Raw genomic sequence first — 14610 nt, 5'->3', positions numbered from 1 at the left:
GAGAACGAAGCTTAACCTGATACCCACTGAGACTGTGCTGACTGCATATGGAGGGGCGAGACTGAAGCCTGAAGGCAAGCTCATGCTCGCATGTTCCACAGCTAGGGCCCAAGCAAAGCTTACATTTTATGTGTCAAAACACTCCTCAGTACCGATCTTAGGAAGAGAGGCATGTGAACAGCTGAGCCTGGTCAAAAAAGTGGAGGTGGACATGTTGAATGTGGATCGCTTAGCAACAAAGGAGGACCTGCTTATCCAGCACCCAACAGTCTTCGAAGGTCTCGGTGAGTTCGATGGCGAATATCACATCCACACAGACCCTAACATCGCACCGGTGATACATGTGTGTAGAAAGATACCACTGGCAATAATGGACAGACTCAAAGACACATTAGACAACCTGCTGCAAGCTGATGTGATCACACGTGTGACTGAGCCCACATCATGGGTTAACAGCCTGGTGGTCACTGAAAAGAAAGACAAGAATAAATTGCGAGTCTGTTTGGATCCCAGTGATTTGAATAAGGCGATCTTGAGACAGCATTACTCCATTCCAACAACAGATGAGGTACTGAGCAGGCTTGCTGGTAAGAAAATATTTTCTGTGCTGGATGAAAAAGATGGCTACTGGCAGGTGAAGCTGGACGAAGCATCATCGCTGCTGTGCACGCTCAACACGCCATGGGGGAGATACAGATTCAAACGGCTTCCTTTTGGAATCAAGTCAGCAAGTGAAGTTTTTCAGCAACGGAACTGTGAAACCTTTGGAGACATAGAAGGAGTACACATCATAGCCGATGATATGATCATTGCGGCTTCTACAGAGACAGAACACGACGAGATACTACAGAAAGTGCTAGCAAGAGCAAAGGAAGCAAACGTAAAATTCAACAGAGACAAAATACAGTTTAAAGTTGACAGAGTTAAATACATGGGACATGTTGTTACAGCAGAAGGGGTGAAGGCAGATGAAGCAAAAATCTAAGCCATCACAGAAATGCCGCCACCTACTGATAAAGCAGGACTACAGAGAATGTTAGGCATGATAAAATATCTTGCACAATACATTTCATGTGAAGCTACCCTTACTGCACCTTTGAGACAGCTGCTGCGTAAAGACATGGTGTGGCTGTGGCAACATGAACACGAGGAAGCCATTAAAAACCTCAAAGTTGCCCTCACAAATGCACCAGTGCTCAAGTTCTTTGATCCAAAGAAACAGCTTGTCATACAGGCTGATGCATCTAAGGACGGTTTAGGAGCATGTCTGCTACAAGATGGACACCCAATAGCCTATGCATCGAGAGCACTGACGGATCCTGAGAGGAATTATGCACAAATAGAGAAGGAGTTATTAGCCATCGTGTTCGCTGTCAGAAAGTTTCACCAATATGCTTATGGCGTGAGGGTGAATGTTCAATCAGACCACAAGCCACTGGAGAATATCCTCAAAAAGCCCCTTGGCACAGCTCCGTCCAGACTGCAGAGGATGCTACTCCAGCTGCAAAGGTACGACCTGAATGTCTTCTACAAGCCAGGTAAAGAGCTGCTGATTGCTGATACACTGTCCCGGGCAGTCATACAAGAGCAAGACACGATAGAAGATGATGTGGCTGATGAGAAGGTGATTTACACTCTGGAGCCCACGGAGGCTCTTAGCACAGCATCTCTGGAAAAGCTCAAGAGTGAAACACGGACAGACGAGACCCTACAGCTCCTGCAAAACAGACACAGACAGGGCTGGCCACATCACAAGAAACAGGTGGACATTCGTATGACACAGTTCTGGCCAGTCAGACATACTGTGTCAGTGAGAAATGGCATTTTGTTTGCTGGTGACAGGATAATCATTCCAAGTGTGCTCAAACGAGACATGCTGCACAAGCTACATGTGGCACATCAAGGGATGCAAAGGACAAAAGCACTAGCCAGAAGATACTTCTACTGGCCAGGAATGATGAGAGACATTGAGCAAATGGTTGAGACTTGCAGTGCATGTCAAGAGTTTCAGCCAAGAAACCACAGAGAGCCGATGATCTCACATGACATACCTGAGCTTCCGTGGCTCAAGTTGGGAGCAGACATCTTTGAAATTCAAGGTCAGTCATATCTCTTGATAGTGGACTATTTCTCAAAATACCCAGAGGTACTGAACATTAGTGACAAGACAGCACACACAGTCATCAAGAAAATGAAATCAGTGTTTTCCAGACTAGGAGTTCCAAAAGAGATTGTGTGTGACCATGTTCCATTTGCAAGTCAGGAAATGCATAGCTTCGCAACATCATGGGACATTCAACTCACTCACTCTAGCCCAGGCTATGCACAGTCTAATGGCCTAGCAGAGAGAAATGTCAAAACCGTGAAGCAGGTGATCAAAAAGGCACAACAAACAGGCATAGATCCTCTTCTTGCACTTCTCACCCTGAGGAACACACCTGTAACAGGTATGGAATATTCTCCTGCTCAGATGCTCATGGGCAGGGTTCTGAGGAGCACTCTACCTAGCTCCAGCTCCATTCTCCAGCCTGCAGTACCCCAGAATGCACACTCTGTTCTCCAAGACCTGCAGAAAAGACAGCAACAGTATTACAACAGAGGTACCAAGCGGCTTCCTGAGCTGAGCTCAGGCACCACTGTGCACATGGAAACTGCTCAGGGCTGGCGTCCGGCTGTGGTCACTGAAGAGAGAGGTGAACCTCGTTCCTACAACATTGTGGCGTCTTCTGGGCAGCACTACAGACGCAACAGGCGCCATCTGAGGAAAACGCCAGTCTGTACTCAGGCTACTGCTGATGCTGACGTGGTCGATGAGGACCTGCCGGACTCGCCAGGTATGAGCGCAGCAGAGAGTATGGACTCTCAGCCTTCATCCACACTCAATCCAACTCACACGAGGAGTGGGAGAGTCGTCAGACCGCCTGAGAGGTTTAAAGACTTTCAAATGGGTTAACGCTGATAATTTGAGTGATTCTTGCAAAATTTAAAATTGTAAAAAAAAAAAAAGAAGTAAAGTATGTATAAAGTACGAAGAATGTATAAAACAACGAAATGTGAAATGATGTTTGTTCGGTGACATCTTAAAGCGAAAGTCTCTTGTAATGTGTTCCTTTAGCATAAAAGTTAAGTATTTGTATTTGACATGCCTTATACAGAAGTTGACACAATGTAGTTATTCAATCTGTGTCTTGGAGGTATTTACATACTGGAAGAACAACACCAAATGTGTTACTGAATTGAGTTTGTTAGTACAGCTCATGATTTCATTATAGATGTGTATGCAATGCAAATGCCATGAAGGTTAATCTCCATGTTAATGAAGGGGGATGTAGTATATAGTGCCGCGCACTAATACACTGAAGGTAGACATGCGCAATGATGTGTTACGTGTGGTTTGTAAAGTGACTCCCCGTTGAAGTTCGGTTTTACCTGAGTGTGAAATAAATAGACACCTCTAACACCTCCTGTGCCTTATTGAGAAGTTACGACCACAACAACGAGCTATTACACATATAGACATGTTCAGGAAGGATCTCTAGTCTTATTAAGTTTCAGGTGGATACAGCAATCCCTGTTAGAGCAGCATTAAAAGCTGTAAATTTAATACTATCTGCTGTCATTAGGGGGCGCTGAAAATGAAATATTTTCATATAAATGTCTGCAGGGCCGGCCTGTCATCAATCTGAGCAAGTTTGGTTTAGATCGGACCAGCATTCGCAAATTTATAACAGTTTGCTTTTTTGTCGCAAAAATCTGACTTTCCATCGTTGCCATGGCAACGTCGTTAAATGATTCGTAGATGGAGCTGTCCCTCATACCGAAGCAGGATTTCCCCCCCGCCCAGATGCACGCAAAATCATTCAAATAGGGCGGACTTAACCACTTCTGCGTGTATTCAAGTAGGTCACCCGCAAAACTCAAACCAGCAGCAGGCGCAATCTTTAAGCTTGCGCACACAATTAAGCGCTCTCTATTTGTGATCTTAGTAAATCAGGCCCTAAGTGTGGTGATACTGAACTGGAATTAAACGTGCAAAAGTAAAGTAAAACAGTTTAATGACTTGAGTTTTTGAAACTTAGAACAGATGTGCAAATGTGCACTAAATCAACAATCTTAATCTACAAAATAAAACCAAATAACTTAAGCTCAACATTGTTTAGATATATAAATAGATATATCTAGTTTTCTTTAATATGTTTTCTTCACATCCCTATCATGGGGCCCAAGCCCCCGCCCCCCATATTTTAAACACATTTAGTAAGAAATGATGTCCAGTAATCCTAGATCACCTCACACAGTCTCTCTTCCAAACAAGTGTCATGTTTTTTCTATCATTTTTATCATGAGAACACATAGTTGCATTTGCTGTGTGCAGAGAGTCACATTTGGGCTGCACAGTGACGTATGATCAGGACATGGGCAGATGACAGCAGTTATATCATGCGCTCCAAGGCAGAAATGGAAAGTATGAATCAGCCGTTACTCCTCTGCACCTCTGCGGTGAGAAATGTTACAGAACACTGTTATTCCAGGTATTTCCCTCACATCGGAAGGTGTTGGTTTGAAGAGGTGGCTGTCTGCACAGACAAGGCCCCCATTATGCTCTGGAAACTGAGCTTTATGGGCGTTTTTTTTTTTCATCAGCCATCACTTATAAAGCTGTCCCTTCATGCTTATGAAAATAAGAAGTCTCTACCTGTTTGGAAGACTGTAAAAGTAAGGGTTAGGTTTGGAGCAGAACCATATAATCACATGACCAAAATGATAAGCCCTGGCATTTACTTTTGAAAGTAAAACTTGGTGTCACAAATGCAGAATTTCTTTGCTGCTTGGGTTGGGTATTCCAGCAAATGTTGACAATGTGTGATTTGACAACAGAGCATCAAAGATAAGGAGTGTTAAAAAATTATGGAACTGTATCACGCAATACTGGTGAGACAGAGGTAAGACTCATGGACGTGCCACATTATTCAGATTTTAACAGACAGTTAAATGCCAGACTGAGTCACAATCCTTCTGTAAGTTTTGGAGTGTCTTACTCATATTATTTTATTCAGAATATAGTTTGGGCACCCCTGTAAATGTTCATGAGTTTCTTTTATAAATCATTGGTTGTTTGGATAAGAAATTTCAGTTAAATATATCATACAGGAGACAAACAAGTGATATTTGAGAAGAGATATAAACTTTATATGATTTACAGAAAGTGTGGAAGAATTATTTAAAGCTCACATAGAGTGGTCCTGTTGCACATAATGTTAGTTATGGAGGTCTACTTACTTACATACATTAACTTGTTTTTATGGTCAAAAACCTCCTAGTTGCTGTAAACGAGCCGATAGAAATCTCTTTTCTGACACTGTTTCCCAGCCGCGATATTTCAGACTCAACTCTCACACCCAGAAGACAGTCTTGTGATTGGCCAGTATATTCAGCACACCCGCTCTCAGAAGCACAGCTCCCCCCTCTGGAACGGTGGATGCACTGCTACTCATTATCAAAACATTGTTTTAACATTGTTTAAAAATAGCTTTGTCACGAGTCCCCGCTGCAGTCCCTTTTATGACTTTGACCCAGAGTCAGACCCAGAGTCAGAAGACACTGTCGCTCGTGAAACACCTCCACAACGGACGTTATTCTTCTTCTGCGGTTCAATGTACGCAACCGGATGTGCCCAGTCTAGTGCCCGGAGCAGGACGATCTGCTGTTCGGTGAACCGGTGTTTACGTAACTGGACCGGGTTTTTTCAGAGATCTCGCTGAGCCCGAGATTACAATACAACACAGTGTTCTAAGCAGTGGCTGAACTGTTTGTTTAGAAACTTCAGGGCTTCTTAAACAAGGTAAGGACGTAGATACACTAAAAAACAGCGTTAATTGGAACTTCCGTTCTAGGTCCGCTTTAAGCAAAATTAGGCGTGTGCATAAATTTAGGCACCCTTGTCATTTTATTGATTTCAATACCTTTAGCACTAATTATTGGAACTCAAAATTGGTTTGGTAACCTCAGAGCTGTCCATGCTCAGAAACGATCAAACCTGACTGAACTGGAGATGTTTTGTAAAGAAGAATGGTCCAAAATACCTTCCGCCAGAATCCAGACTCCAATTGGAAGCTATAGGAAGCGTTTAGGGGCTGTTATTTCTGAATTTGCGTCCTATTCCCTGCGTCCAGACTTGTACTTGTACTTATGTATGAAATAACTTTACAAAGACAAATACTAAGCACATTTTCGCTACAATTTTACTTCAGTTTCAGTTAGTTATCGTTTTGTTTAGTTTTTTATAAATATATAAAGCTTAGTTTTAATTTAGTTTCAGTTAACTTAAATGTTTTTTTCAATTTAGTTTTCATTAACCATAATAACCTTGATCGGGACATGAATAGGATTTCAGAAAATAACATAATAAAGCTCCAGAAGGAAATTACAGGCTCAAGCTTCATGTGGTTACCCAAAAACATTTGCCATCATAGAAGAAGAGGAAAAAACTATTCACCTTGGACTGTGCACAAAATACCAGACCAAAGGGAAAGAATGCCACATATTGTTCATTGTATACCTGCAGATGGACAGACATATTAGAAAGGGGGCACAGGTTTTCATCCTCAAATTTCACCTGTCCTCTATGACCCCTCTGCTCTGTGGTGCAGCCATGAATTGAGTTTATTGTGAGAGGCAGGCGAACAGAGGAGGGGAGGACAAAAGATTGGGCCACTCGTGAGAAGCCACCGTGATACCTCAGTGATACCTGCATCCACTTACTACATAAGAACCCAGTGCTACTGTGTGTTTTAACTTTAATTTAAATTAAATAAAATTTTTGAGAATTTTCCTCTCATATCTCAAAAATCCGAACAGTTAACAACAAGACCTTAGAAACATGTGGCTCTCACCCAGTCAATCAGCAGAGCTATATGACAGAAAGTGTCATCGTGAAATTTGACAAGCACAGGCCTGCGACGCTTGAAACTTACATGCAGTTTCTTGTATATTCTTATATATACTCAACAACAACAGAAGGGCAAGGAACTATACATGGTACCTTCGTGGACCTTGATTTTCTACATGAAAATGTAACAAAAGTGAGGAAAAAAAGGTCTTGTTATATCCACTATAGGGTTTAATTAAGATTTTCAATGAATGCCCTGCAAAGGGTTAAAGGTGTAGGTGCAGGGACGGTGGTACCTACATCATTTGATGGAAATGATGTAAAAGGTATATTTGAGAATGGATAAGAGTGACATAGGCATGATGAGTTGCAGTGTGGGGAAACCTTCGTATAGTAGAGACAAACACAGGCAGGAGGGAGGGGAGTGTCGCGCTTTATATAGATGTAGGCAGAGGTGTCTGAGGTGTGGTCCCACTCCTGAACAATAGATAATATATGTAAAATATGTACAACCGTGACCTTTAAAACAGTTACTGAATTCCAAATTGAAAACATTGAAGTGAAGGCCAGATATTGTGAATGCTGTACATTCACAGATGAACATGAAAAGTTTATGTTCTATGAACTTTATCTTTACTGTCTTTGTTGCTGTACAACCGTAAATGTCTAATCTTGTCGTATTCTGAAAATAAGACGCTATAGACCCAGCCTATAAAAATGATTTGTTTTTATCAGAGGTGCAAAGAGTACTGAAATATTCCACTCAAGTAAAAGTAACACTAGTTTGATAAGATTTTACTTATGTATAACCAAAAGTACTGGTCTAAAAATGTACAAAAAAAACCTTCTCAATTACAGTAACATGAGTAAATGTAATTCATTACTTTCCATCTCTAGTTGTTACGTACTTTGAGGTGTGCAAAGGACAGGTATGAACAGGTCGGAAGCCCCCCATTCAGGGTCAGCCCGAGAGGGCAGATGGTGGCAAAGCCACGGACAGAGGCCAAGCCACCCCACACCCAGGCAGATCGAAGAGCCCCCGTCTGCTGAGACGCGCCGCATCGCGTCTGGTGGAAATGCTCTCATTGATTAGAATCGAAGCGATTTGCATCAGCGACCGCGCCGCTGCCGTTCTGCGGTCGCTCCGCGTCCAGTGGAAATCCAGGGTTGGTGGTGTGTGTGCATGTGTGTGTGATATGAAGTATGAGATATGAGGTATGTTGGAATCTAGTGTGTAATTAAAATTGAGGGGAAGGTGTGGCACAGACACCCCACTGCTGGCAGCCAGTGGACGTTGACGTGCCCACTCACCCACAGACCCTGCCGTCTATGATACGATAAAACTAGGGGTGAGTGGTGATCTGTCAGGGGCCATGAGAGTGGCCCACCCACCATCGGCCCAGACATACCTCCCCCAGTGCCCTAAATGTATGTGGGGAGGTGTATCCATCCTGGAGGGACATAGAGGTGGGCAAGAGCAACCCTTTAATCTAGATCATGATCGACCGATATATCATTTAAAAATTAGTTTTTACATATTTCACCTATAATGAATCTGTATAGGACAGCCCCAAAATAATGGGGATATCCAGTCTAGATGAAATTCACTCTCGATGAAAGCAGCTGACATAACAAGGGCATAAAAAGACAAGAGGAAAAGAACCTGAGCGCCTAATCACAACAAAGAGATGATTATATGCATTCTGGGTTACTCATTCATGGCCTCTTGTCGTAATGGAGAACTTTAATCCCTGACTCAAGGTCTATTGTAACTGCCTGTATAACTTTCTGTGAAATCTGAGGTAGTACTTCCTGCCACTACAGGGTGGATCATTAGTGACTGTGTTTATACACTTAATATATAAGACATGCTGACATGGGCTGTGGCCGATGCCATGTCAGCGAAATACAGTGTGACGTCGCAATGAACAACGACATTGAACGTGACCCAACAGACAACAACACAACAGCACATCCAGCAGCTTATTTTCATGAGGCACCGATTGTAAAGTTGCACATGCTAAAATAAACAGCAACTTTTTGCCAAATGAAAAACGTGAATTTTTGTGTTAGTTTTGACCAGATTTACAGCAACATTTGTGAATTTTGTAATATTTACTTCTCTTGTGAAAATATAATTTCAATGTTTAGTCTGAATAAAAAATGTAAATATAAATGTTAAATGTTAAATATGAATGTTAAATGTTAAATGTTAAATATAAATATAAATGCTTAATCTAAATTTAAATCTAAATGTTAAATCTAAATGCTAAATATAAATCTAAATGTTAAATCTAAATATAAATCTAAATGTTAAATTTAAATGTTTCGTTTGAAACTAAATGTTTAGCCAATAAAAGCTCAAGGAGGTCAGGCTGTGTTTATAAAATCAAATAACAAATTAAAACCACCCTAGCGGGGGAAATCAACTTGAACATACTATTGTGATAATAACTACCTAAACTATGTAAACGTTTTTTTAAACTGTCAGGTCAAAACGTTTACATTAAAAACATAATAACTAGGGATGTCAAAAGATAAACAATTTTAATCAGATTAATCACAGGGTAGCTGTGGATTAATCACGATTAATCACGATTAATTACCACTCGTTAATATGCCCAAAAATTCTAATGTTCTCTTTATATTGTTGTAGGAACGGAGAGATAAATAAAGTATGTGAAAATATAAATGTAAAGAACAATAAAATACTGTAAATAACTTGTAAAAACCTATACAAACTTAGTAAAAAATAAACATTACATTGTAAAAAAAAAAAAAAACATTATAAGACAATATGAATAAATAGAAAAAATAAAATGCTGTAAATAACTTCTAAAAAAACTATACATTGCACTGTAAATAACTCACATTATAAACAAAATATAAAGTATAGAAGTTAAATAGTTTTCTTGGGGGAACTAAACCCACAGCAGGAAATTCCTCATCAGCACTTTGAAGCACTGCTTCTACTAGTTAGCGTTAGCGTCAGCTAGCATTCTGACGCTAATGTTAGCTGCTGTCTGTGTCCCCGTTAGTTAGACAGTGACTGTTAATGTTATGATTATATCATTATCTGCGCCAGTAGCGCCACTTACAACTGTGTCTTTCTTTCTTTTATCTTCATCCTCTTTTTTTCTTCCTCTTCTAACTACCTGATTGATAACTCCTCTTCATTTTCCTTCAGCTTCACACAGGTTAACGTGAGGAGACGTGGTGCCCCTTTAGGGAGGTTTCCTACTGCGATGTCATTGCAAATCAACCCTTGTTGTTTAAGGGAGACAGGGATGCAGCTGCTCACTGATGCATTAAGGCTCCGAGTGTCGGGAGCCCCCCCTATCGGCTCGGGGCCCCAAGCAGTTGCCCGCCGCCTTGCCTGTTCATAAACTGCACGTCTACCCGTAGCGCGATGAAAGTGCGTTAATGCGTTAAAAAAATTAACGCATTAATTCCACAAATTAATCATCCTGCGTTAACGCGTTAATTTTGACAGCCCTAATAATAACGCGTCAACAACAAATCTATCGATCACACCAAATGTCTGATGACAGAGACGTCTGAGCCAGCGGATCATTTCAATAAGACAGGCTGAGGTAACGCTGCGCTATGCCAGCCACTGTGCGCACCGAGAGTCCACAGAGGCAGAGCTGATCACCTCTGACATCGTCACTGCCAAACTATAAATACGTCTTATCTTAATACACGAAACACGTTTGGATTCTAAATTACTAATTTCTCGCCTCAAATGATTTTAAAAAATCACAGAAAAATATGCATTTATTTGTATTCTCTGCTGCAACGGTCCGACGAAATGCATTCTGGGATACATGGCTTTCCCATACGCTCAAGTCACCACCCGATGCATACTTGGTAAAACGGGCAGAGCGAAAACACTTCTGAACATGTTTTTGTTGTTGTTGTTATTTTAGGTAGTTATTATCACGATAGTATGTTTTAAGTTAACCTGGAACGCGGGTCTTCATTGCTGCAAAGGCAAGAATATACTTTATATCATTTACTAAAATTGAATGGGAACATACTTGGGTGATAACCTAGCCATCTCAAAACATTCAGTTTGATTTGTCAAAAACTGTAGACAGAAGGACAAATTTACAGATAATCCTACATTATTGAAACTATAACCTCCTTGGTAACAAATGGCAAGATTTAAAGATTTATTTATAGACGCTTTTTCAAAGTTGCAAACTAATACTCATCATAGTTGAACTAAGGAGTTCGCCATTTGACACTGCTATTATGTTCCCCAAAGTCGTCCTGTGAGGGGACAATACCTGATTTAAGTATTTAGCAGCAGACCGAAAGCGGATGCTTTTGCAGCCACCACCTGTTACTTCTGCAGCACTGCAGGACATCCTCGTGTCACATTACCTTTCCATTGACAATGAGCGGGTCTAATTTCAGCCAGTGTGACCACTGGCCCATGAACTCCGTCTAGGGATGTTTATAGTATAAAAACATCATCAACAACACAATGTAGGTTTCACTGATAGCCATTTATATGGTGAATAAAAATATCAGGGATTTAAAGTGGTCTCTTGGATGATGGTTTCCATCATCAGACAAATCTGACCAGGTGAGATGTTTTTCAAAGCTTTTTATCTGTATTGTCCTGACATATACTGTAGATACTGTAAATAGAATAGGCATTTATTAGGCTCGCTCGTTATCCTCCTCTTCCTCACATATACTTAACACACTGGTATGGTGAAATTAGATTAAGATGGCGCAAGATGTAAGGTGATTCTGAATATTATTATTTAAACTATTAAAATGTTTTGTTGTTCGTTTAACTTTCTACACGCTCTGGTCAAACTTCCTCAGCTGCATTGCGATCCCTGGTATATACAGCAGAACAGTATTTCTGAAAAAGTGACACTGGTTTGGTGTAAACAAAAAAAATATAAATAATGCAATTTATATTTTTAGTTAAGCAACTCCGAAGTGGTATGTGGGGGCCCCGAAAATTGAATGTATGGGGCCCGACTCTATAAAGGCTTGGGCAGGTGCTGCCAGTGTGTAATATTTAGGATGCTTTATTGGCAAAAATAATAGAATAGAATATACATGAACATGCTTTTAGTGTATAATCATTTTGAAATGAATATTTTGGTTTTCATAGCCTTAGAAATAGCCTTTTATTGGATTTTGCTTTAATGAAGTCCGCCATTTTGTGCCGCCCTGTTTCTACAGCAGTGTATACAGTCAAAGCAGCCAGAACATGCCTTTTTATGCCTTATGCACCTGGCAAAGAGAGGAGTGTTCTTGTAACCATTACTAATCTTTGTCAATAATTCTCACACACTAGACCTTTAAGTCATACATTCATGCATTTATTTTCAGTCAGAACTCCCTCGACCAAAACTAACAAACTGCTACTCAGATTTTAACAGGCTCCGACAAATACAAACACATGACACACAAAGTTACCCGATAACTGCTCGCTCTCCTACACCAAGTGTTTTTCTATAGTATATGTCAGTATATCATACAACAACACTTTTACATTATTCTCTATATAAAATAGCGGAGCATTTGAAGGTCCAGTGAGCAACATTTATTGGGTTTTATTGGCAGGAAAAAGCTTTTTATATGTACCGAAGTCCACAGGTTACAGAGGCTGTCATCTTGATGTTTTTGCCAAATTTGCTAAAATATGCAGTTTAATGATGAGATGTTAATGAATTCCTACACACTGAGATCAACATGGCTCTTGTGGTTATTTGAATTCTCACCTGTAGAAGTAGTGTCCACAATCAAACAGTAAAAGAAGACTCTGGCTCAGTCTATACCATCGTATCCTGCCATAACAGGGGTTTATTACATGAAATTTTGCAAAAAATAAAATTACAAAATTAATTAGAATAAAAAATATGGGCTATTTATGGAATAGGATTAGGGCCACATGTGACCATTAGGAGACAAAAAAAAATGAAATGAAGCCAGAATTCTGAGATTAAAGTCAGAATTAAAGTCTGCTTTATTTATTTATTTTATTTAATAATCACAACTATCATATTTCCTTGGGCGGACGCTGTTCCATCAGCTTCTCCTCCAAACAGGAAAGCAGGATTGGGTCCACTTTGGGGTCAAATTTGTTCGCAAACCAGTGGCCATAGTTAAGGAGCCAGCGGAGTTCAGCAGCTCCGTAAATGCAAACACTCCTCATGTGTGTACCTGTGCAGGCGGGGTAAAGTTTTCCTTCTAAATAGTTCCACTTTACGAGTCGTGTCTTACTCCTCAGATCCGTAATATCTGCTTCTGACCTGTGAATATGTCCTGGAACTCCAGGCAGCCTGGCGAGTGTGGCCCAGAAGTGTTCATCTGGGGAGTATGTGTCAGCACACCATGCCAGGAAGTCCTTCGCTACCTGGCTGCTGCTAATGTAATTCACAAAATCCCACGACAGGACGAAATATGCGCTGCCAATGAACATCTCAAGACCATGAGGAGGAACGCCTTTGGCTGCTGTGGTTTTGACAGGGATGCGATGATACTCGTAAGGCACATTTTTCAGCTCGTGCTGGAAGTGGAAACGTTGCTTCTTGAATTCACTGGGTCGACTGGTCTCCAGCATGTTACTGCCGTTCAGCTGCTTCAGTTCCAGCACCAGCTCATAGTTTGACTTCAGAGGAAAGTCCTGGCCACACAGGTTGATGGCATACTTCCACTTGACCTCAGACCTCATCAGGTCAGAGAGGCAGTTGAGGTCGGCATACAGTCTGGTGATGTGGGCATATTCAACAGACTCCAGTCTGGAGGCAATGAAAACATTTGGAATGCACTGAGCCAGATTTTTAACGGCATTTATAAACACTGGGGATGACTTCCGATCATAATGAATGCAATAGATGTTATGAGGCGCATAGATGGCATGAAGAATACGCTCCACCATGGGTGCATTTTTATGCACCACCAGAGAATAAGCTAACGGGAAGCTACGCTCAGCCTCTGACACAGGAACTTGATTGTAAGCCCTTGCGCTGATGAATGTTTGACAGTCTGAAGTTAGACTCAGCGTGCTCTCATCACCCACATCGGCGACAACTTTCCTTTTAATCTCAAGAGTTTTGGCTATTTCCACGGGGTCAAGCTCGTAAATGGCCGTGCAGTTGATGTCATACTTGTGGTTAAGAATTCCATACACACGGGCTGAGATTCCATAGGGATCAATGTAGACACTGTCCCTCAACGTCACTTTAATGTAGACCAGCTTGAGCAGACAGACCGCCAGCACAAACAGAGAAAACAGGAGACACCTGTGTTTCACGTTTTGAAGGCACCGAACACATCGTATTTTCATTCTGGGAGCAAAAAGCAAAAAAAAAAAGTAAGACATGCATTTATATTTAATCATAGCAAATTCAATCATTGGTGTAAAGTTTTGATCATATTTAATATTTCAGGCTTTGGAAGCATTGGTTATATTAGGTGCTGGACACAGCAAAAGACAGGCATGGTTTTCGCTACTTAGTGTGTAAAATTGTGTTTAATTTGGCAGTTGAAGATGAAATATTATATATACATATATGCATATATATGTATTTGTATTAAGAGGTCAGTGAGGATAATTAGATTAAACTAGACATCTTTTAAGTTTTGATGCTATCTGAAGTGAGTGAGAAGTGAGTTGAGAGATATTCAGCTGCAACGTGACACCACCAATAAATGTTGTTCATTTTTTACACACTGTTCTGATAACA

At 40.8% G+C, this 14610-nt stretch overlaps 1 protein-coding gene across 1 annotated transcript; it reads right to left on the bottom strand.

The window, feature by feature from the left end:
• Positions 1–12900: 12900 nt before the first annotated feature.
• Positions 12901–14210, bottom strand: LOC310936876 (beta-1,3-galactosyl-O-glycosyl-glycoprotein beta-1,6-N-acetylglucosaminyltransferase 4-like; the record flags this gene model as incomplete). Its single annotated transcript, XM_083901032.1, is given in 2 exon segments — positions 12901–12938; positions 12941–14210. Coding segments are annotated over 2 exon segments (1308 nt in total).
• Between the last annotated feature and the right edge of the window lie 400 nt (positions 14211–14610).

Source organism: Microchirus variegatus (genome assembly GCF_963457635.1).
Source record: "Microchirus variegatus genome assembly, chromosome: 14".
Taxonomy (NCBI): Eukaryota; Metazoa; Chordata; class Actinopteri; order Pleuronectiformes; family Soleidae; genus Microchirus; species Microchirus variegatus.
Note: the sequence above shows the minus strand (reverse complement) of the source record. Positions and strands in the feature narration are given on the sequence as shown.